The sequence below is a fragment of the Penicillium hispanicum genome, assembly GCF_028827665.1.
Source record: "Penicillium hispanicum strain IBT 35686 chromosome Unknown utg000006l_segment0_segment0, whole genome shotgun sequence".
Classification (NCBI taxonomy): Eukaryota; Fungi; Ascomycota; class Eurotiomycetes; order Eurotiales; family Aspergillaceae; genus Penicillium; species Penicillium hispanicum.
The window spans coordinates 506,037-529,096 of record NW_026623198.1 but is presented as its reverse complement, the minus strand read 5'-3'; the positions used below and the strand labels follow the sequence as shown (position 1 = coordinate 529,096).

The 23,060-nt window shown below is 56.4% G+C and overlaps 10 protein-coding genes across 10 annotated transcripts; 4 read left to right on the top strand and 6 right to left on the bottom strand.

Annotated features, from left to right (window-relative positions):
- Positions 1-213: 213 nt before the first annotated feature.
- Positions 214-1,233, top strand: N7459_006558 (uncharacterized protein; the record flags this gene model as incomplete). Its single annotated transcript, XM_056945726.1, has 1 exon — positions 214-1,233. One exon carries the CDS (start codon positions 214-216, stop codon positions 1,231-1,233), a length of 1,020 nt encoding a protein of 339 aa, XP_056797725.1.
- Positions 1,234-1,390: 157 nt separating this feature from the next.
- N7459_006557 (NAD(P)-dependent alcohol dehydrogenase) lies at positions 1,391-2,657 on the bottom strand (the record flags this gene model as incomplete). The annotated part of the gene is made up of 3 exons (XM_056945725.1): positions 1,391-2,268; positions 2,334-2,375; positions 2,441-2,657. The coding sequence occupies 3 exons, from the start codon at positions 2,655-2,657 to the stop codon at positions 1,391-1,393; spliced, it is 1,137 nt and encodes a 378-aa protein (XP_056797724.1).
- Positions 2,658-3,427: 770 nt separating this feature from the next.
- Positions 3,428-4,441, bottom strand: N7459_006556 (dihydrodipicolinate synthase family protein; the record flags this gene model as incomplete). Its single annotated transcript, XM_056945724.1, has 1 exon — positions 3,428-4,441. One exon carries the CDS (start codon positions 4,439-4,441, stop codon positions 3,428-3,430), a length of 1,014 nt encoding a protein of 337 aa, XP_056797723.1.
- A 572-nt stretch (positions 4,442-5,013) lies between these two features.
- N7459_006555 (Gfo/Idh/MocA family protein) lies at positions 5,014-6,502 on the top strand (the record flags this gene model as incomplete). Its single annotated transcript, XM_056945723.1, has 5 exons — positions 5,014-5,037; positions 5,085-5,247; positions 5,317-6,015; positions 6,089-6,179; positions 6,238-6,502. The coding sequence occupies 5 exons, from the start codon at positions 5,014-5,016 to the stop codon at positions 6,500-6,502; spliced, it is 1,242 nt and encodes a 413-aa protein (XP_056797722.1).
- Positions 6,503-6,782: 280 nt separating this feature from the next.
- Positions 6,783-8,831, bottom strand: N7459_006554 (putative PHD finger domain protein; the record flags this gene model as incomplete). The annotated part of the gene is made up of 2 exons (XM_056945722.1): positions 6,783-6,923; positions 6,975-8,831. The coding sequence occupies 2 exons, from the start codon at positions 8,829-8,831 to the stop codon at positions 6,783-6,785; spliced, it is 1,998 nt and encodes a 665-aa protein (XP_056797721.1).
- A 2,299-nt stretch (positions 8,832-11,130) lies between these two features.
- On the top strand, positions 11,131-12,718 carry N7459_006553 (3'-5' exonuclease; the record flags this gene model as incomplete). The annotated part of the gene is made up of 3 exons (XM_056945721.1): positions 11,131-11,205; positions 11,340-11,512; positions 11,575-12,718. The coding sequence occupies 3 exons, from the start codon at positions 11,131-11,133 to the stop codon at positions 12,716-12,718; spliced, it is 1,392 nt and encodes a 463-aa protein (XP_056797720.1).
- A 332-nt stretch (positions 12,719-13,050) lies between these two features.
- Positions 13,051-14,133, top strand: N7459_006552 (putative transcription regulator PAB1642; the record flags this gene model as incomplete). Its single annotated transcript, XM_056945720.1, has 1 exon — positions 13,051-14,133. The coding sequence occupies one exon, from the start codon at positions 13,051-13,053 to the stop codon at positions 14,131-14,133; it is 1,083 nt and encodes a 360-aa protein (XP_056797719.1).
- Positions 14,134-14,552: 419 nt separating this feature from the next.
- On the bottom strand, positions 14,553-16,844 carry N7459_006551 (putative forkhead transcription factor Fkh1/2; the record flags this gene model as incomplete). The annotated part of the gene is made up of 1 exon (XM_056945719.1): positions 14,553-16,844. One exon carries the CDS (start codon positions 16,842-16,844, stop codon positions 14,553-14,555), a length of 2,292 nt encoding a protein of 763 aa, XP_056797718.1.
- Positions 16,845-18,472: 1,628 nt separating this feature from the next.
- pacC (putative C2H2 transcription factor PacC) lies at positions 18,473-20,521 on the bottom strand (the record flags this gene model as incomplete). Its single annotated transcript, XM_056945718.1, has 2 exons — positions 18,473-20,200; positions 20,279-20,521. 2 exons carry the CDS (start codon positions 20,519-20,521, stop codon positions 18,473-18,475), a joined length of 1,971 nt encoding a protein of 656 aa, XP_056797717.1.
- Positions 20,522-21,962: 1,441 nt separating this feature from the next.
- On the bottom strand, positions 21,963-23,002 carry N7459_006549 (oxidoreductase, 2OG-Fe(II) oxygenase family; the record flags this gene model as incomplete). Its single annotated transcript, XM_056945717.1, has 2 exons — positions 21,963-22,560; positions 22,644-23,002. 2 exons carry the CDS (start codon positions 23,000-23,002, stop codon positions 21,963-21,965), a joined length of 957 nt encoding a protein of 318 aa, XP_056797716.1.
- Positions 23,003-23,060: the final 58 nt, after the last annotated feature.

Here is a 23,060-nt window from a genome sequence, read left to right as displayed (position 1 = left end):
TACTCAAGCGGCCCCACTGTTCTCAAAGGATTCGCTCCCGAGGCACACATAGCTCGTACCTTCTTCTCTTTTTAGTTCAAACATCCGCCTTGCACTTCGCTAGTGGCCAGCTTTCCGGCCAATCCAGAGGGCAATTTCTACTAGCAGCCCTGATTTTCACGTTCATGAGATTACAGTGGATCCTGCCTCCGTCAACCTCCGCAGCAACTCAACATGCCGTCTTTGTTGAGGCTTCCCTTTGAGCTTCGTGAGCTCATTATCCAGCAGGTTGTCCAGGGCTGCCACGCGCCTCCTGCTCCGTCCAAATCGAACCGGGCTGATTTCCAAGATATCAAGTACCGGGCATGGCTTGATGGCCCCGGTGGAATTTACCACGAACGACGCAGCACACACTGTCCCTCAAACAGTCTGCCCCTCCTTCTTACCTGTCGTCAGCTATCTGCTGAGACGCAGTCCTTCCTGGACCGCACGGGATCCACATACATTCTCGACATCTCCGTCCTAGACGAAGTGGATCTCTTGCCTACCTGGCTCGCGGTCCCACGCATCACCAATCGCGTATCCACGCTCCGCGTAAACGTGCGGCTCTTTGGCCACATTATTTCAACAGAAGCGGCTCGCCAACAGTCTGGCACCGGCGGCCATCTTGGATTTCATTGGAGCTTCTATGCCTTACTCGAGCGCTTTCTCCAATACGGGCCCGTCGACGAAAAGAAAAGACCATCCCAGGGAAATGGTCCGCTTGCCGCGAATCCGAATTTCGATGACCGTGACGTGACGGTGAAGACGCTCGTTCTTGACTTCCAATCTGCGGAACCCAAGTTCCCCTTTCCTCCAGATGAAGTGAGTTATCGGAGATGGCGATCTCAGCATTTCGTTATGCGTCGCTCTCGCTGGCATGGTGAGCTTGAGGAATACAAAACGCCCCCTCAGTGGCCATCAACATATCTCTTCTTTCAGATCCATGCCCTTCTCTCAATGGGCTATCATACTGCACTATACGGAAAGATCCTCTATGAGCGGATCGGGAAAATCTACCTGCTGGTGGATGGGAAGCCAGAACGTGAAATTGACCTGGCCGATCGATTGAATAAACTGCGCTTTACCGACCGTCGGGATACCTTTGGCCATTTGCCCCCAGAAGAGCGACTATCGACTTTTGCGGAGTGGAAGAAGCAGACACTCGCCCGGCGGGAACAACTAGGCTTTCCAGTGATTTGGCCACAGGATTGATATAGAGGCTACGGGGAGGCGGCTCAGCGGTCTTCGACAATACCCCAAGCGGACAGATTCATCAGACTCAGATAACAGTCTAATTCAGCCATAAGGCAGCATGCACTTTAGACTGCGTGGATCTTCAACGCCGGAGCAGCCGGTTTGCTGGGCCAGACTAACCAAATGCCTTGTCGTACCCAGTCAAAGTAAACCGATACCGCACATCGCCCTTCTTCATGCGTAACATGGCCTCCTTTAGTCCTTCCTCCCCAATGGGAATTTCTTCCACCCAACCCTTCAGCCCCTTATCCGCCGCCAGCTGCAGCATCTCGAGCATCTCGCGCCGACTGCCCAGATGGCTTGCCCCGATGAGAACACCGTTGGAAATGAGATTCTGCGCCTTGATAACCTGCCCCTCCTCCTCAGGCAAGCCCACACTAATCCAGCGACCATGCACATCCATCATGGACAGATAGCGCGCCAGATCAAAGCCCTCGGACGAATTGGCGCAGTTGACGATCAGATCAAACGAGAAGCGATGCGGCGCCTCCCACCCCTCCTCCGCAGTCGCGATATACCCATCCGCGCCCAGCCTGCGCGCATCCGCCTCCTTCGCGCGCGAGCGCGAGATCGCCCACGTCTCCGCGCCCAGCGCTTTGGCAAACATAATCCCAAAGTGCCCGATGCCCCCCAGCCCCACGACGCCAACCTTCTTGCCGGGCCCCGCGCCGTTCCGCACCAGCGGCGAGTACGCCGTCAGCCCGGCGCAGAGCATCGGCGCCACGGTGCTGCTGTCCAGCGCCTCGGGGATCGGAAACACCCAGTGCTCGTGCGTGCGCACATGCGACGCGTACCCGCCCTGGCTCACGATCCCCGTGTCCGGCCACTCGGACCCGTACGTGTCTATCATCTGCACGGGGCAGTAGGTCTCGTTCTCGCTGCGGCACTGCTTGCACTCGCCGCACGAGTAGGATTGCGCGCCGACGCCGACGCGCTGTCCCGCCTTGATGAGCGTCACCTTGGGCCCGACACGAAGCGCTCGCCCGATTATCTCTGCGTTGGCCTGGTTAGCGCTCACGCGGACTGCCACGCGTGGTGTTGTTGTTGCGAGTGCTCACCGTGTCCCACGCACAGCGGGAATTTCTGCTCTCCCCATCCCCCTGCGCCGAGCAGTGTCAGTTTGGGCGGCCGTCGTGGCTCTGGGTTCTGTACGGGGCTTCCATACCGCTGATCGTGTGGACGTCGCTGCCGCATACGCCGCATGCCTCGATCTTGATGTCCACGTCTGAGGGTGTGTTAGACTCGGTGGCTATACCGCGGATCGCGCTGAGTTGCATACCATAATCGCCAAAGGGCTTCAGCTTGTAAAAGCGTTTGTGGAACTGGGTGAACGTGTTGGGCCCATCCACCTGGAAGCCCTCGGCCTCGTCTGGATACGGCATGGTAGACGAATTGGATTTCAATTGGACTAGAGGGAAGAGTATTGATTGCCTTGGGAAGAGTGTCAACTCGAATCTCCAAGGAAGGGACGGTTATTGTCAAGCGAAGAGGGTCAAAATCAGGAGAATGAAACAGAAGCTCGAGAATCACAGAAGCGGGGGGAAGAGAGGGGGTATATCAATGATTCCCTGGGGAATAAAGCTAAATTATAATTCCGCCAGATTACAGTGCGGCCCACTGCGTTGCCATCCAAGCGCGGGATCTACTCGTTGCATCGACTTATCATCCCCCGTATCCCATGCTCGGAGATGGGTCCACGAAGCTCTATTATGCAGTCAATTGGAGCAGCTCGCAAAATCAGCGAGCGAGATTCTCGTCCTAGACAGTGTCAGGACAGTCAAAGGTTAACGTTAACGAGTGCAAGAGAACATGGTCGGGCGTTAAGGTTCTGACGTATACTGGAAGTATAGAAAGTTGAGATGTTCCTGGCTCGTATCAACTCCGACTGCGAATTTTCCGCCTATGAGCATCGCAGGAGAAACGGAATTCCGGCGAGACTGCTTATCGTCGATAAGAGCGGCTCTCGCTGTAGGGCTGGGGATTAGGGCTTGTAGTCCCGGCTTATTGTCAATGGTAGACGACGGGGGAGGATTGCGAAGAAATACACTGACATGAAGTGATGCGGTGGAATTGTAATGTTGGAGTCAAATCTGCTCATGTACAACGGTCGTCTGGTCCTAGGTTTTATCTACAACGTCCCCCTTAAGCATCATTACGCCACGTCCTTCAGCGACAGCTCCACGTCCATCGCGCCCTTGATCTTGTCAGCGATGGATTTGGCCTGGGCATCACTCAGACGGGCCAGTGGTCGCCGAGGGAAGCCGCCGTATCCGTAGTATGATTGAATGGCAGACTTGGTGCCGGGAATCGCCGCCTTGGTGAGCACCCAGTCGGCTGCGCTGAGTTCTTGTTGAGCCTCCATCGCCTCGGCCAGGCGGCCCTCAGTCCAGAGGTTGAAGATGCGCACGCACAACCGCGGGATCACGTTTGCGCCACCGGCGAGAATGGCAGAGCCGCCCGAGACCAGAGTCTGGAGGCTGAAGTCGGCAATGCCACCAAACGCAACGTACGGGTGCTTGGCGTTGGGCTTGGAGACGGTGGGTGTGGCGCGCTGGGCAGGCGCCAGAGGAGACGGAGGGGTGATCGCACCCAGGGCAGTGGCGACCCGGGTCAGTTTGCCGGTGTTGGCGCAGGTGAACTTCGTGCCGACGATGTTGGGGTGCTCGGAAATGCGGATGATGAGGTCGGAATCCATGTCGATGCCGGCGACGGCACCGGGGTAGTTGTAGAGGATGAGGGGCACGGGGGAGCTGTCGGCCACGGTGGTGAAGAAGTCGTACAGAGTCTCGTCGTTGCCAACCGCGTAGCGGTAGTAGCTGGGCGGCACAATCAGGGCATACTCGCCCCCGGCCGCGGCAACCTCCTTGCACAGCTCGATCGTGCCGCGAATGCTGTTCTCGCTGGCACCCGCGATCACTGGGACATTCTGGAAGCCGGCCTCGTCAAGAGCCGAACGAGTCTCCCGGGTGACCGTCATGCGCTCCTCGCGAGTCAAATGCACGGCTTCACCGTTGGAGCCCATCGTCACCAGACCGACAAGCCCGGCCTTGGCCAGGCGCACGGCGTGGCGGCGGATCGAAGCGACATCGAGTTCCTCGGTGACGGGGTCGAAGAACGTCATCGTCGGCGCATAGACGCCGGGGCGGAGTGGAGTAGGTTGCGACATGATGCTAGACGGGTTGAGATGAATTCTGAGATGGACGGATGGAACCTACAATGGGTTTGTATGGAGCACGACAGTGCAAGACAGCCGGCTGTTTTTCTTTTTAACAACCGCCCATGCACCTTTCCCCCACGTTCGGCGGATTCTCCGATGCGTTCTGTATGGCGGAGAATTGGATTCCGCCAATCATCATGTCGAGTGCGAATGTGGGGGACATCGTGGAGGAGAGGAGAGGAGGGGCTCGCTCATGAGATGCAGTAATTGACGGTGTCGCACGAGGTTGAGCAGATGTAAAGTGAAATCATGGCATCACTGACCCTTGATCGAGTGAATCTTGCAGGTAGCATATCTAGCATCTCTATCGTGCGAAAGAGTAAAAGAGTAAAAGAGCAAAGCGCGTCGGCCGGGGTCGATAAGATTAGGCGGCTATTGACGCTTCCAAGGTTGACGGGTTTCGAACGCCGGAAGAATTATGTCCAGCAGCGCGAGGCCCGCATGGCTCAAGTCTCCGGTCTGTTCCTTTTTGTCCTCTTCCTCCTCTCTTCATCTCGACATCTCCATCAGCAGAAATCATCATGGCTCCTCCTAGTGTGTTGATGGTAAGTGCAATTGCCCCTGCATTCTGTCCCAGCTAACAAAATCCTAGGTCGGCACCGGCGAGTACACCACTGGCTTCGTCGGTGGTGGTGCATCCGGCTCAGACAAGAAGGTCGGCGTGGTTGGTCTCACCCTCTTTGACTTGCGTCGTCGCGGCAAAGTCGGCGACCTGAGCATGGTGGGCGTCTCGGGCAAGAAGTTCCCCGGCATCCGTAAGTGAAGCGCACAGTGAATCGAAGCTCGAAGCTGGCTCTAGTACCAAGCTAAGCTCCGACATTCAGGGGATCACCTGCACCGCAACATCTGCCAAGTATACAATGGCCTCGACACTTCGTTCGCCTCGTTCCCGGCCGACGACCAGACCGATCCCGACGCCTACAAGACGGCCATTGACGCGCTGCCCAAAGGCTCCGCAATCACCATCTTCACTCCGGACTCGACCCACTACCCAATCGCTCTATACGCCATCGAGCGCGGGCACCATGTGCTGATCACCAAGCCCGCGACGCAGCGCCTTGCCGACCACCTCGCGCTCGTCGACGCAGCCCGCAAACACGGCGTCTTCGTCTTCGTCGAGCACCACAAGCGCTTCGACCCAGCCTACTCCGACGCGCGGGCTAAGGCCCGCACGCTCGGCGACTTCAACTACTTCTACAGCTACATGAGCCAGCCCAAGAGCCAGCTCGAGACCTTCAAGGCGTGGGCGGGCCGCGACTCGGATATCTCGTACTACCTGAACTCGCACCACATTGACATCTGCGAGAGCATGGTCCCGGACTACAAGCCGGTGCGGGTCACGGCGACGGCATCCCAGGGCACGGCTGCAGCTCTCGGGTGCCTTCCTGGGACGGAGGATACCATCACCTTGCTCGTGGAATGGCGGCGCAAGGACAACCCGGCCAAGATTGCGACGGGCGTATACACTGCGAGCTGGACTGCGCCGCAGAATGCGGGTGTGCACTCGAACCAGTACTTCCATTGTGAGTTAAATTCCCCGTGGACGAAGTTGCGTCCTGGTATTCTCCGCGATCCTTCGCTAACACTGCAAACCAGATATGGCCGCCAATGGCGAGGTCCGGGTGAACCAGGCCAAGCGTGGTTACGACGTGACCGGTGATGATCAGGGACTCATTTGGGTGAACCCGTAAGTGATGGGATGCCTCATGCCGTTGGAATGTGAGACGCTGACCTTTCCTATCCAGGTTCTACATGCGCTACGCCCCTGATGAAGAGGGTAATTTTGGTGGCCAGACTGGATACGGCTACATTAGCTTCGAGAAGTTTATTGATGCCGTGACGGCTGTCAACGAGGGCCGTCTGACGCTCGACCAGTTGGACGCACGCCCTCTACCTACATTGCAGAATACAATTGGGACCACGGCTATCTTGGACGCAGGTCGGAAGTCACTGGATGAGAGACGGCCGGTGGAAATTGTGTCGGACGGTGAAAAATGGGAGCTGAAGTGAAGTTTCCCTGGGTTTAGTAAATACAGAATGTGAATATGATGCATCTTATATGAAATGAACATAGTTTCAAAACACTTGGAAACACGCTCAGGACCCTCGGTATATAAGAGAGCATTGAGTATTAAAGATGCGTAAATGTTCACCGGCTAAAAGGCCAAGACTCCCTGGATGCTTGGAAATCACCCCGGCTCAACCCAACTCCCAATCTGCAGTAAAACCCATGAAATCGCAGAAACAATCCGTGGTATCATTGAAGCAGCAATCCAATCTAATATGAAACTCATCGCCTTGTACCACCCTTGATAATTCCATCTGCCCCCTTATGGAACTTCACGCGGCATTCCGGGCAGTACCATTTCGCCGTGCGCGAGGGTACTTCGGAAAGGCCGACACACTCGAGATGGAACCATTCTCGGTCACACTGCAAATTGTCAATATGCCGGACAGCAATCAGTTGAGAAGAACAACTTACATCCGGATTCTCGCAGCATATCATAGTCCCGAAACTCACGTCCCCGCAGAGACAGTACCGCGGCTCAGTAGAGTCGATCTCCTCTAGAACGCCGTCCTCATCCACGCGAATATCTTGGGAGCCGCGAATGCTGAGGTGTTTTTTGCCGGGCTTTGCTTTGCGGCGCCCGTAGCTAACGGCTGCGCCGCCATCCTGACCAGACGAAACGGGGCCTGGCGCGGGTCGTTTGCGCTTGCGAACTGGCGCCGGAACGCTTGGTGCATGAGATGACTCGCGAACAGGAGTTCTGCGGGCAGGTGTGGTGCTCTTGATGCGCAAGTCTCGTCCACCAGTTGTGGCCATGCCGGTGATCCCCCCTAGCTCGATGGAGGGGGCTGCCGCAGAGCGCCTCGACGATGGTCGAGTAACGGGCGGAGTGGGAGTGCCTCCAACAGGTTGCGCGAGTGATCTTGTGGATCGTCGTGAACCTGTCGGCGAAGGCAAAGACGGCGATAACTTGGCCTCGGCCACAGGTGAGGCTTTGGTATCGATGGCAAGGTCCGGGGCTGTGGGTGCATCTGCCGATCCGCTAGTTGCGGCCCCTCGACTGGATCTTCGGTGCTTTGTGTTGGCGGTTGATAATGGTACTGAATCTGGGGTAGGCTCAGGCGCAAGTACCTCTTCATCTTCAACCGCGCCTTCGTCTCGCTTTCTCTTTCGTGATGATCGGCTAATGGGTGTCCCTTGAACCGGCGTAGGCGGAAGCCTCACAAGCCCGTCTCCATTATTCGCAGCCGCCTCTCGTGCCAGCATCTCACGCTTCAATTTCTTGGCCTCGTTGAGCTTCATGCCGCGGTTGCTCAATTTAGTCTCTTCCAGATCCTTAGCCACTTCATCACGGCGTGTCTCCTCGATGTTGTCACAATCGATAAACTCGGCACCGGTCTCTTCGGCCACGGCTTTGGCGGCCCGATAGGCTTCCCAGCCACGGCCCGAGAGCGACAGCTCCCGGTGGATCATGACCTCACTAGGCTGCCACACGGCATTCTTCTTCATCTTTTTGCGCAGCTTCGTCATTTCCCACTCGGTCAAACGTAGCCACGGTAAATCCTCACTGCCAACCTTGGCATTCTCCGGTGGTGGTTTCAGCATGGCGAGAGCATTGCTCGTTGAGACTGCCACACCCGAGCTTGGGCGACGTTGCTTTTCCTTCTTCGGCGGCCGAGCTGGTTTCCGGACAATTGCACCCACTTCAGCCTCAGCATCAGATTGTTCTGTGCTCGCAATCGGCGAGTCAGGGTGAAACCCGGTTAAGTGATCTGCGTCAAGACCCGCACGTCGCGACCTCTGCTTCTGCCCGCCACTGCGTTTGCGATTATCCAGCCGGAGAGTGATACGCGTTGTACCATCCTTCTTTCCTGTACGTGCACGCTTCGGGGTAGGTTCCGGAGGCGGAGACGGCTCCTCGGTCGGTGGCTTCGGGAGCGCTTCAAGCTTCTGTCGGATGCAACTCAACCGGTCGAAGTGGCGATCCACAACATCGTACAGACGGCAGGCCTCCGCGTAGGCGGATTCGCGGGCATTGATGGCGCGATTCAACTGATGCGAGATATCTTTGCGCAACGTGATCGCGCTCGGGCGCTCTTCGGACGGGAGGTCAGGGAGCTGGCCGTAGGTCCGGCTGAGGCTGTGTACGGCTTGCGCCGAATCGATGTAGCGGTCATCCAATCCGCGGATGAGGGTCAAGGAGCGGATCAGATCGGCAGGGAGATACTCGGTGTAGTCGATGTAGTCTGTCACTGTCGCCTGGGCGTCGGGGTCGAAGGGGCCATCGAGAATGACCCCGCCGCTGTGGTCAGTCTCATCGGTCATAGGCATCGCGCCGGTCAGGAGTCGCGTGTTTCAGATACCACGCCGACGTGCCAGCGGTTCACACGAACCCAGCGGGGAACGGGGATGAGAGGAAAGTCGCCGTTTGGACGTCGCCGGCCTGAATACCAGCAGGCTGAGTCGCATGAGCGAGCTCAGCTGTCGGTGCCAAACAGCGGACCATTGTTGTTCCGGTTGATCACATGACCGTGTTTCCAAAAATGGTAACGTGCGATCTCCAGCAACAATGTCTGATATACTTGAAATCCCTCGTCAATCGCTGCAACTCAGATAGTAGAATTGCAGCTAGTATAATTATCTGGACTGTGAATGTCTATCAAGTATTGGCTCAAGGGTTCATGCTCTACGTAGTACTCTTCGTTTATTCTCGCGCTCTCCACGCTCTGCGGACTCCCCGGCCCCAGCCGCGTGTCGAACTTAGATTAGACCCACATACGGTATAGACGGCCCTTTTTATAGGATGTCAGGTGGTTTTATACCAAAATATATTGAAGTCATATTGAGACGTGGAGACTAGCGACCAATTGTGATTTTACGTAGGTTAATTCAAAGCATGAGAAACGTTGACTGTAATATGAGACCATCGTCTCTGGCATGCTCCATCTTCCAGATGGCGTATGGATTCGCGTAAACAAAAACTGTGTGTATACTCGGCATTATGTATCTATGTATGGCACATAAGTACTGAAAACCGTACCAAGGTCTATGCTTAATTCATGGCCCCCCGAACCTGACGGTGTTGCTGCTTCTTCCGCACAGCTTCGAATGGTTATTATACTGCCGTCCTACATGTTTAGCTAACCATTCTGGTGGCAACTGCCACCTCCAGTCCTACCAGGCATCTCCGTTGAATTGTCTCCTCTTAGTGTCTACACCTCATGCCATAAGATGTTTTTATACACATTTCCCGCGTCCCCTCTTTCCGTCTCTTAGCAACTCAAGGCATACCTCTGCGACATATTTATCGTCCACTGTCTGTATAAGTCTTAATAAGTCAAAGATGTCTTTTACAGCGCTCCTCGAGCTCAGTTTGCAAGTATCAAGGTACTCCAATTATCATATACACCATATTTTCTTCGTCTACTATCTTAAAATTGGCGGTATATATACCAGGGGACACCAGCACCACCAATATCATTTAGACGATCTAGGCGATTCTCGACAAGATCAATACCACTGGATGGTTTGATGCTGAGGTTGGGAAGTAATTAGGGAGCGAAACCAACTAGGGTGACTTCTTGTAAATACACCGCACTCTTTTATTGATTGCCACCCCAAAGGAAATGGCACTGCGGATTTGACACCTACCACAAAGGACGGCCAAATTGCACAATATTTCCGCATCCGTTATATTTGAAAGGCCTATTAAAGCTTCCTTGATAAGTGGTTGTCTATTATTTGCACATTTAGAATTTTTGGAGTAATACATACAGCGGCCTCTCCCTCCTACAGAGACAAAGTAGTATGGAAACTTGAACATGCAAAACGCAAATAAACAATGACATGGTGAAAGGAATGCATTAGTTTGAAGAGTCTAACAAACCAAAAAAAGACAAATTCAAATAATGCATCCCCTATATCAATAGCGTAGATCTCCTCTTTTCACTATGTAAATTGGAGGATATCTGGTAATATTCTATGGTCTTATAGAGAATTGTTAAAAAAAAATAATTTAAAATACACAGTCTTAAAAAGGTAGTAATTCACTACATCATAGGGAAGTCCTGACTGCGACAGCTGGCATAGTAAGCCCATCGAAAAGCGTTCTGTTATATGGTAGACATACTAAATGTAGCTCACCTCAAATCAGCTGGTTCTTCCTGAACTAGAAGCCTAAAATCATGGCTTTAATTTCAAATTTAACGCATAAAAACCGCTTTCGGCGTAGGCCAGGCCATATAGGGGTGATCTGTCTAATACTGCATCCCCCTCCCCCTCCCTCCCGAGGTGTACTTTCTGGTTTAGTCATTCGGGGTCGTTGAAAGGCAAAGGCATATTTTTTTTAATTTGAACTGAGCCAAGGGCTGCAGAGCCCTTACACTTGCATCATATATAAAAATAATCTGATAACAGCGTAGGATCGATGGAGGGAGCGCATTGCTTAGGTGAAGGAACATACAGAGTTGAGGTGAATCAGCGTGTGAAGGAATATGGTACCTCGTTCACCCGCGAAATTTCGCGGGTGAGAGATGTATCTTTTCTGACACCCGCCTCGAACTTCCCTCCTCCACCACCCATCCCCCAAATCCATTCCCACACGTATTCGAACGTGTCCCCTGATTTCAAAATGGCTGATCGTGATATGGTCATGTTCGAGGGCGCCTCCTCGGCGTTGTCAACTCGTGCCTCTTCTGCCCGGTCTGTAAGTACGCCCCTCTCTCTCGAATCAGGGCCAAAACCCCGGCTCCAAGAATGACCCAGAGGCGGCTCTTGGCTTCATACATAATTTCTGCTGATATGATTTCATCTGAACTCTTCGCTGATATAAATTTTCAGGCAGTTCAGCAGTACTCGGGTCGATCGGGTGCGAGCTCCGACAACGTCGTGGAGTTCTGCCCTCTTAAGGCCATGATGGCCTATCCATACAGATTTGCCCCAAAGGACAAGATGGAGGAACTGGCCTCCAAATATTTCAGTGCCAACAATTTCTGGAAGCACCAGTGGAGCGTGTAAGCGACAGCTGATAGTCCTTCGTATTGGCATGAGTGTCCCGCGTATTAACATCGCTCAGGTACTATCTCCAGGTGCCCCCAGAGATCTCTGGGCAGCCAGTGCTTTTTGTGCCCATCCGAGAGACACGTCTATTCATGGACCAGATCAATCACGAAATGGAAACCGACTTCAGAGTCGGCGAGGCCCATCAAAAGGGGCTGGTCGTGAAATTCCAGACTGACAGTGGATTGCCCAAGCCTGTGTTCCTGATCCAATGCCGCAAACCGGGCGATAGCCGCAAACTTCAAGACATTGTCATCAATCATCCTCTCACCTGGGCTGAAATGACCTACAATTGCGATAAGCATGCCGTCGATGCCCTCCTGAAGCAGATCCGCGAAGCTGTCGACTCGGGCAAGAAATCGAAGAAGAAAAAACCAGTGGATTACCTACCCCGGGCTCAGCAGCTGCTGCAAGATAGCCAGCCCGATTACTGGAAGCTCTGCTTGGATCGTCTCGTTCCCTCCTTCGGTCTGAAATTGGACATCTTGGAGCTCGGCGAGATCGTCGAAGTGCCCCAATTCCCGTACCCGGGCAAGCCTATCTTCATCAGCATCGACTGTGAGTGGAACGAGTTGCGCAACACCGAACTCACCGAGGTTGGCATCTCCATTCTGGACACCATGGACCTGGTCCGAATGTCCCCGGGCGAAGGGGGCAGCTACTGGAAGAGTGCGATTGTCTCCTGCCATCTGCGCGTTATGGAGCACCGATTCCATATCAACAGCGTGTATTGCAAGGGCAGCCAGTTCTTCAATTTCGGCGTCACGGAGTTGATTCCCCTGGAAAACGTGAAATACTGGGTGGACAAGTTCTTCTTCACGCCGTATGGAGCAAATATGCCGGATAGGGCGGCTGTTGGTTTTCACAAGCAGCGAGGTCGCGAGGTGGTTCTGGTGGGACATGACCCCCAGACCGACATCAGGATGCTGAAACACGCGGGCAGCTTCGTCTTCCAGGAAATCGTCGGGGGATTGCAGATCCGCGAGGTGATCGACACCCAAAAGCTGTTTTCCCAAATTGTGCACGACCCTCACCCTCAGTCCCTGCAGAACGTCCTCAATGCATTCAACATCCAGTACAGCGATCTGCACAACGCAGGTAACGACGCCCGGTACACGATGGAGGTGCTGGTTGCAATGGCCCTGTGGGCGAGTAGTTAAGATGGGCAGTGAAGGCGACGCATAAGGGAAATCCTGTCGCAGAGTCGGGATGGAGCTGGAAGGTTGACAAGAGGGACTGTCCAGCACGCGCTGATGACACGAGAGGCGATCGGGCCGAGTTTGTACGATAAGCTTAACTTAGGGCTCTCGGAGCGCTGATAGGTGACTTATCAACTACGCCATAGCCGCATCGTTCTGTGTTCATCCCACGCCCCCACTCGTATATGTTCCCCGCGAGACTTCTTCGCTGCGAACACTCGCTACTCCCCGAGTCCAATTGTCCAATTGCCCCGGACCCTGACTTTCGCCAAGCACAAAACACAACCGCAGCAATGACCAGCCAAGGCCCTCTCACCTCCTGGCTGTTGTCCAGCACGCCGCAAGCGCTGCGGCGCGCAACCACGCACCCATTCCTCGCCGCCGCCGGCCGCGGCACCCTCCCCAAATCCACCCTCTCCCAATGGCTCTCGCAAGACCGCCTCTACGCCCAGTCCTACATCCGCTTCGTCGGCCTCCTCCTCGCCAAGATCCGCCTGCCCCCCCGCAACCCCAACCCCGCCGCCCCGACCACCCCGACCACCGAACACCAAGCCGTCGACGTCCTCATCGACGCCCTGAATAACATCCGCACCGAGCTGCGCTTCTTCGACGCCACCGCCGCCGCCTACGGCCTCGACCTGACCGCCATCGCCGCCGACGAGCACGGCCCGGGCCTCGCGCCCTCCGGCTCCGGCGGCATCACCACCTCCGCCGCGATCTCCACGTCCGGCTCGGCGTCCTGCCCGGGGCTGACGGGCGCGTGCGAGAGCTCCAGCGCGCCCGACCCGGACTCCGGGCCGAGCGTTCTGCACCGCCTCTGCAACGAGCAGGGCGAGTGCCAGATGCAGGCCGGCAGCGAGGTGTGCGAGCCGTCGTCGCCGCGCCCCATCCAGACCGACCCGGCCGAGACGCCGCAGTGCGAGTCGTGCAGGTCTGGCGCGGACCATCCGGGCGCGCCGGGGGCGGAGCGCGGCGGCGCGGTGTACTTCGGCGCGACGCGCATCACGCGCGCGTACATCGATCTGTTCGTGTCGGCGGGCGGGCCGGGGGTCTCGGTAATTGAGGGGCTGGCGGTGTTGTGGGCGACGGAGGTGTGTTACCTACGGGCGTGGCGGTACGCGGCGGCGTTTTTGGCGGAGGAGGGGCGCGGCGTGGAAGGGGAGGATGCGGATGGCGGGGCGCTGAGGGAGAAGTTCATTCCCAATTGGTCGAGTGCGGAGTTTGAGCAGTTTGTGAATCAGATCGGGGACGTGTTGGATACTATGGCGGGGAATATCAAGGGCGTGGACGAGGCGGAGTGTGTCCGTGGGCAGTGCTTGGAGTGGTGGAGGCAGGTTGTGTGGTTGGAGGAGCAGTTCTGGCCGGCGGTCGAGTAACTATTGTGTGATCCTGATGGTCTTGCATGCCATCCTGGATGGATCGGAAAGATATCCATGCAGAACGGTACCAACGCGCAAGAGAAATGGTGACTGGTTCAAATCACATTGTATGGATGTATCATACAGTTGATGGCTTGCGCCGTACATACAGAGCCATCGAGTCTTCAGATGGCAACATAAGATAAAGAAGGACATGACAGGGAAAACACAAACCGAAAAAGACAAACGCCGCACCCATCAAGAAAGCAAAAGACAGAAAACTCCTCTGAACGCCATTCACGCTCCGTGCGGTCCTGCAGGGGATGAAAAGCAAGCATAATGATACGTAGTAAATCCCGCCAACACCGGTGTATGCGGAGCGAATCATCAAAAGATACAACCCGAGGACATGTTGTACATCAAGGGAAAACACGTGGCTAGGTGGCGGTTGCGCGGGCAGCGTTGCTCAATTGCCGATGGTATGAACCAATGGGTTGGAAGCCCCTGGGATGAAAGTCAGTTCCTGCAGCGAAAACCATGAATTCTGTGAGTCCATACCGAGCAAGGTCAAAACCACCTCCATCTTCCTCATCTTCCTCGTCCACTCGGTCTTCTTTCCGTGCACCATGAGGGCCCATCTCTCCACCGTCCGACTGCAGAGGCGGCAGAGTCCGGCTAGAGCCAAGGCCATTCGACGTTCCTGGCTTGCTGGGGCTTGCGAGGTTAGGCGGGGGCGGACTGCTGCTGGGGAAGCCGCCAATGATGCGATCCTCAGGCTCGCCCTTCAAGGGACTCATGTCTGGCAACGGGCGGGCAGGGGTGCTGCCAATGTCGGCAAATTTCCAGAATTGAGCAGGAGAGCTCATCGGCATGAACTTGGATGGAATCTGCGCCGTGCTAGGAGGAGGCAATCGGGGCTGCTGGCGTTGAGGAGCGGGCGTGATCATCGAAGAAGGCCCGTCGTCGTAATAGGACGAGGAGAGCACGGGCGGCGACCCGGTTACATTGTCCGAGAGCCCATAAGCACGGCTGAGATTGTTGCTGCCGTTCTGCGCCTGGCTCGAATGGGCACTGCTGTGCGCACGAGCAGGCAGCGGAGAGGGTTCGTCGTAGTCGCGCGGATTCATGTGCCGGAGCGGATGGTCAGAACCAAGTCCACGACCGACCCGCGAACCACGTTCGGGGGTGTATGCTTCCACAGGGGCGACGGGGAACGAACTGAACCCAGGAGACGAAACAGGTGGGGACTTTTTGGCTGTAGCTGAGAAGGAAGTGTCCAACGATGCAATGTGGGTGCCGCGCGCCGAAGACGGGGGCTCCTTGGTAGCGGGTGAAGATGGCGCAGAAGACTGGTTGCCTTTGCGCATCTGTTTCTTGCGGTATTCTTCCCGATACTCAGCCGCAATCTGCCATTTCATACCCTTACCAGGCTCGTCAGTACGACGGGGCACCTTCTGGAACGCCTTGTTCAAAGACAGGTTGTGACGAATGGAATTCTGCCAGCCACTCTGTGAGTGTCGGTAAAAGGCGTATCGGTCCATGATCCAATTGTAGATGTTGTTCAATGTGAGCTTCTCCTCGTCGCTGGAAAAGATGGCCTGCGCAATCAGCGTGGCATAGCTGTAGGGTGGCTTCAAATCCTTGCTCGAGTCCTGGCTGTAGTCGATCTCTTCTGTACTCTCCATCATCATACCGCGGTTGTAAAGCGGGGATTGTTTCGCCGTTCGCTGCCCAGCAGTGTCAGGCGATCGAGGCGGCGGCGTGACATTCCGCTTCAGGAAATTGGGAGGAGGCGCCAGGGAAGGCCCGCCAGATGACGAGGGACGCACGGCATCCGTGGACTCTGAGGGCTGAGGATGCGCGTGCTGGGTGGAATCCCAGGCTACGGTAGCAGGGTCAGGCTCTTGGCCAGCGGCGATGCGCTGGGCCCGCTCGACGAAGCTCGGATGAATATTGGCATCATCGCCCGGCGTCACAAACATCATCTGAGTGTTTGCAACCTCGATGATATCGCCACACGAGAGAATCGCATCGGCGCCGCGCTTGAGGATGGCGTTATTCAGACGGACACCGTTGCGGCCGTTGACACGGATGTGCCATGCTGGCGTGTGCTCGCCATCGTAGAAGACCTCCGCATGCAGGCGGGACACGAACTTGCTGGGGCCCAAATCCACATGCACATCGGGGAGTGCACGAGCGGCAATGGTGACGGGGCTGGACTGCTCATTCGAGCGCTGCTCGCGGTCCGGTTCGCGGCCGATATTGACATGCAGTGTTTTGACGTAATAGGTCCAGCTGCGGCCGGCGATCTTGGCGTAGGCCTGGATGCTCTGCTTATTCTCCGTCTTAGTGTTGGCGTGGTCGCGCGAGACGCGCAGTTCGTCGCGCGGAGCGTTCAAGTACGATATCACCAGGTCGACAATGTCCTGGTGGGTAGATTGGTCATGGTCACCGGCCGAGTCCTCGGCCTCGTCGCCGGACTCGGGCGCTTTCACAGCGGCTCGGGACGGAGAGGCGCGGCGTTCAACCTGGGATGCACATTTGGTCTCAGCTGATGTCTTTGCTGCGCGCGGTATTCGGTCCCAGACTGGACCACCGCAACAGATCGGACTCACCTTGCGCTTCTTGGCGGACGGGCGTGTGGGCGACGAGTCTGGTGCCTCCGCGTCCGACGTTTCTTGCAGTTGGATCTCCTTGCGCCGTGCGCGACGCCGATTTGAGAGAGGCATTTCTCCTGTTGTCCGGTGTGGCTCAGCGCCCAGGAATACTTCGACAGTCAACCGTCTCCGGAGGTGGGATGCGCGAGAGTCGGAATTTTTGTGTGGCGGGCAATATAGCCGTTTGAAATCGAGTACTCTGTAAATCACAATAGACCGAGGGAATAGATAAGGTGTCTCGAGTAGAATAGACAAGAGGCAAGACCAAGGGCGAAGTGAAAGAGAAAAAAAAACACAACAGTCCAACTCTGGATCCGGATTTCAGCGGTCGCCCCAGAACCAGAGAACCACAGCGTCAGAGCCACTGATTGAGCGGATTTGCCACCGCAACAAGTCGCCGGGAGAAAAAGCGGTTCGAAGAGGGAGACAAAAACAGCAGAAACCGTAGCGAACAACCCAGGCGATCAAGGCTGGCGCAGAAACCAAGGTCGCAAGGTGTGTGGCTGGATGTTGATTATCGATAATCCCTACGATCGACACGCGCGATGGCGTCTGTTTGGGGTGACCGCCTTGTCGCGTGGGGAGCGTGTGATGTCGTTCGCCCCAGCCACGCCAGTTCAATGGTGTCCAGAACTTTGCACAACACCTGCGGGAAATGAAGAGAACCAACAGAGAAGAGGCGAGAGAAAGCAAAAGCGAAGATGCAGCAACGAGAATAAATGAAGTGCGCCCGTTTGGCCGTAAACAGTGAAAGAAAAAAAGATTGGAACAAGTGGTGCAACTGCGTCACACAGGTGTACCGTACAGCACTGTCAAGTGGCGGGCATGCCAGGAAGAGGAGTAATACCATTACCAGCATTACGGGGCCCAGCGTGGGATTGATGGACCCCATTTCCATCGAGGCTTCCGAGTGCAGACAAGAGCGAAGATGCGATCGCCCCAGGTTCCAGTGGCCCCAGTCTATCCTACGCTGAGGGAGGGGCTGCTTACTATGGTGCAAACCACTTCGGTGTGTGATTTGGACACCGTAGATCGCACTGCAATAAACCGAGCTTGTTGACGGCGGCATCGTCGTGTATAATTCTGAGAGTTAGCGGCCTTTTTGGCATGCTCCCTGCGTCAATCCCACAGCCCCGGTAAACCACACCCCAGATCTTCAAGCCTTCGAGCCAGATCCTTGCCGACAAGTATACTGTAACTAGTTCGGCATCGGGAAGGGTCGTTTGCGTCACTGCCCCGGATGCAGTTTAGCCTCACCCGTTGGAATGTTGTTTTGCCTCATCGGGGTTTGACATGTCGATCGGCCATCATGATCTCTCCAATTCCGGCCGAACATAAGATGGGTACATGTAACCTTTACATCTTACGGAAGCTCTCGGGGTCGCTAATGTAGCAGAGACGGTGGACGCAAACAACACTGTTGTCAACAAACAGGTTGTGCTGTCTTAATGATACAGATGGAAACAGGCCCTGGCCATTCGGGCCGTAGAATTGAGTCCAAGAAAAGAGACACAAGAGAAAGAGAATAAATATAAATAACAGTGTGGTCCCCCGATGAGTAGGGAGGAATCTCAGCCATAGAGGCAATATAGGAAAAGTGAAACCAAGAAAATGATAAAGAGGGAGTCGAAAATGGGATCAAGACGCAAATCAGATAGTCGTGACGGCGTTATATTGGAATGGAAGCCCCGAACCAAGCACTACGCTTCGTCGCCGGGCATCTTGGCATCTCCGTCCTCGTCCAGCCCGCGCAGGGTCGGGTAAAGGACCGCCTCGCCCTCGCCCTCGGGCTTGCTTGGCTCCTCCTTGGCGTGGTCAGGAGAAGCACGTGTGCTGGCAGTCTCAATTCCCTCCATGGCGCCGTCAAGCGCGGATGCCGGGGACTCAGTGCGGCTATGGCCCGCCGACTCCGAGTCGAAACGGCCCTCCTCCAAAAGTTCTGCCACGATGCGTCGCAGGTTCTCGAGCAGGCGAACCTTCTCGACCCATGCGACGTTGACATCGCGCTCTGCCACCTCGGTGGCAGCTTGCGCTGTCCGTTGAGCAGCTTCCTGGTCCGGGTCGGGCGAGGTGCTGGACAGGGCGGGATCAATCAAGCTCTCGGAGATGTGGACACGCTCCTTGGCAGGGGGTGTGCGGTCGCCATCGTCCTTGCCATCCTGCGAGATATCCATGCTGCTCTCATCGAGTTCACGCTCCGCGGGTCGCGCGCGCTGCAAAGTACCTCCGGTGTAGCGGCGGCGATCGTCATGATCAAACGCTCCGCTAAGAGTGGACGGCGGGGCAGCACTGGATGCGGTCGGGTATCCAGCAGTCATGCTGTCAGACACAGTGGCAGAAGGCAGGCGAGGGTACATGCCTGCACCACTCTCATGGGGCGGTGAAACGCGGTGCTGAGACATGGACATGGGAGACCGGTTGGAGGTGTATGATTGCGCGCTCGAGGGAGGGGTCAGGGCGGGAGTGCCAGTCGAGGGAGAATGGGCGGAAGTTGCCATCATGTGGGCAGATGTGGTCGCGTTGACATGACTAGGAGGCAGTTGGGTCGGAGGAGAGTTGGTGGTTCGGTAGCTCATGCCACCGTGTACGTAGTGAGCTCCGGGTTGCGCAACGCCAGCGGCAGCCACATTCTCATCGCTCTCGTAGATGGTGCTTTGCATCTGTTCTAGGAACTGATCAATGTTGATGAGGTCGCTCTTGGTGCGCACATTCGACATCGGAGGCAGATGGTAAGCCGGCGCACTAGAGCCGCCAGGGCTGTACCCACCACCGCCGCCGCCCACAGGAACGCCAGCGGCCATCGGCTGGTACTCAGGAACCGGGCCGTTGAGGATTGGAAGCTGCAAAGCCTGGAGGCCAAGCAGACGCTGGCCGACGGCAGCATAGGAGTTAGGATCGAATTGTCGTCGCTTGAGATCACCAAAGAATTCGTTGAGGGCGTCATATCCGCGCTTGCGGTCATATGACTGGTTGCCATCTTGGCCCTGGCTCAGGGCATAGTACACATTGCCATACGAATGGGGGTTGGCCGGTTGGGGCGGCGGGTGCGTCTGGTAGTACTGAGGTGCACCATGAGTATAAGCCTGGGTCGAAACGCCGTTGATTGGGCCCTCGAAGTAGTGAGTGGCAGCCGCGTAGCCCTTGGGGTTCTGCTGGAACATCATATCGGGGTGATGCTTCAAGCCCGGCTCCGGCGAGCGGATCTCGGAGTCGTCGGCATGAGTCTTGACGTGTTTTTTGAGATCCTGGGGCCGTTTAAATGCCTTGCCACAAAAGTCACACTTGTGCGGTTTGAGGGGCACATGCACCCGAATATGCGAGGTGATATGGTCGCGCTTGACCGTGGTCGTATTGCAGGTACCCCACTGGCAGGTCAGATTCAAGTTGTTGGTGCTCTTGCGACCGACATGGCGCTCGCAGACGTGTTCCTGTAATTCGCGAGGGATGGTTAGTGTCCGACTGCGCGACCAAAACGCCGGCCACGAGGGCAGGTAGAGTCATCTTACATAGAGCGCTTCGGCCGTGGGACTTTTCTCCGTACAGCCAACCCACTGGCAAGGGAGTTGCTCGCCCGCGCTGCTCAGGGAGTTGTTGACCGCGGCGGTGGCCGCCGCTGCGGTCGCGGTGACCGACGCAGTTGATGAGGAAGTTGGCTGTGCGATAGGATGAGCGGCAGCCTGGTCGCCAGCGACCGAGGCAGGTGCAGGCGCAGTCTGGGGTGTCGAGGATGGGATGTGGTTTTCCGTCATGATGCCAAGAAATGGATCTTGTCGTCCTGGCGGGAAGCCCAGGCACGGCGTTTTGAATAGAAAAAAAAAATAGATAAGCGGGTGGGAACCACCGAATACACTAATAAATAGACAGCACAGAAACGGGCCTGGGTCACACAGAATCCGACAATCAGGCCAGCGTGTCGGTCACAAACAAACCGGGGAAGGACAGTAGAGAGGGGGGGGGGGGAGAAGGAAGGAGAAGAAGAGAGAGCAAGTTTGGGGGGGGGGGGAGCGCTCCGCGTGGGGATCTCACGGAGGAAAATAAGCCGAGCCTTTGCCCAGAAAAGACCGCTTCGCTGAGCCGGGCGGAGGCGAACAAAGGGACAAGACACACAGGAGGCCGGGCCAAGAAAGTCGGTGCGGGCCCCAAGACTTGGTTGGCGTTGGGGCGAGTGCTGTGAGTGGCTGGCCTGGGCAGTCAGCCCTCGGAACGAGGGGCTGTGCAGGAATGCTGTGCTTGCGCTGGGGCAAGCGCTGCAATTGACCGACTCGGGTCGCTGTGGTGTTCTTCTCGAGGGCGAGAGATAGATTCGTACTGTTCAGGGCACGTCTTCGTATTCCGTACTGTAGAGATCGAGGAGTCTCAATAGCTGCTGCCGCTATTTCCAGCTCACCGGTTCCGCCCCAATCGGGCCAAGCGCCGTACAGTATGGAAATTACCCAGGTTCCAACGTTCTCGTTTCCCATTTCTTGCCCCATGGACTGCTCGGGTTCCGACGAGCAAGTCGTACCTCGGATTCTGAGGCAGTCTATGGGAGCCAATAGCGACGGATAAATGGCAAATGGGGCCATCAAGCCTGCCAAGCGTCGCCAGCCATGGCGATGCATTCTTGGCAGCCAAGGTTTTCCTCTTTGCCAAATCCCGCTCCGGTCTTGGGGGTCTTGGGTCTTGGTATCTCTCGGCGTCACGCTCGACTTGGCATTCCCTCCGGTGCGCCCACTGTGACGGTAGTGAGAAGGATAAATCCATGCGTAGGGGGCCGTCATTTATCCTGTTGCCTGGCTTCTACCCCGGACGAGACATGCACGTCGGGAACCGAGATCCCCGCTTACAATGGTGCCGGGGCGGATGACCGGGAAATCCGGCTTGATCACGCATTCAACTGCTAGTGTACTCGATGCTGGAACGATGGAGGGTGATAGTACACGCTAAGTACATACAGAATACTAGACCGCCGTGGTAGAGAGACACCCAAAAGAATAAACGGTCGAGCCGGTAGGGTTCGTCACTTCGTCACACTGTGCAACGGAAAGGTTTAGAGCATTCCAGAATACATCGCACCCTAGGCGGGCTTGGCCGGGGTAACCCCAAGCACTCCGAGTCCGCCAGGTTCCGTCGTCAACCTACTCACTCGGCGATTCACATCGGAAGCACAATGCCCTCTCACAGACCAGACCAACAGACTCCATCGCATCCTCAGCCCTGGCGCGACTTCCTCCGCGGCGGCTGATACCAGCTCCAGATGTTCAGTCCTACCTTCGTCCCCGACGTCACCGGGTACGCAGCATGCCATGTCTCCGGATACCCCGTCCCATCGGGCCGCAGATTCTCCCAGAAAATCGCATTGCCCTTGATGGGCTTGAACGTGATCCCTTCCTTGGGCGGCCGTCCACTCTGGTCCGCGTCCTCGCCCTCGCCTTCGCCCTCGCCCTCGCACTCCAAGAACCGACACCACTGCTTCCCCGCCGGCATGCGCAGACGCGGGAAGTTCGTCCCACCGCCCGTACACTCCGCGCCCAGGTAAACCATGAACGTGCTGAGACGGTCGCCGCCGCGCGCGAGCGAGCCCGTCCAGTCGTAATGGTGCCGGTAGTGGCCGGAGGTGTTGTAGCGCTGGGCCCACATGCGCTCGATGTAGAGGTGCGGGCGCCAGCCCTGGAAGGCGCGGGCGCGGTCCTCAAGGCAGCGAACGGTGTCGTCGCGGTCGAGCAGGGCGCGGTCGGAGAGACGCTTGGAGGGATCGACTCGTTGGGTGACGCCGTCGTAGACGATGGAGGGGGTATATTTGTTGAGGCTGGAGGGTAGAGGCGGACAGCAACCGGTTAGCTCATGTAGACCCTTCTTCGTCCGGTCACAGCGCAGTGAGTGGGAGGGTACCTGATGTCCACGAGGTGGTCTGCTTCCTTGTCGCTCAGGAAGTTTTCGATGTACAGAATCAGCGGCGCCCGCGAGAGGAGGTGCACGCGGTATCCCTCGGCCTGGCCGGGGCATTTCAGCGGCACGCCATCGTCGGGGCTGATGAAGCTGTCGTCGTTGAGGTGCAGTGCTGGCGATGCATCTGCATCTCCCTCGAGCTCATCCCAGTCGTCGAAGTCGAATGCTGTGTTGCTGGCGGGGGTCACGGAGTCGGAGGCGGAAAGGAATGAACGGAGAAGCGGATCGATGATGAAGATATATATGGGCACGAAATAGAGGACCCAGGAGACGATGCTCGACAGCTTCGGTAAAGAAGCCATTGGGGGCATATGCCAGGGACCAGTGAATCAATTCTGTATAATGTACATCGACAAGCCG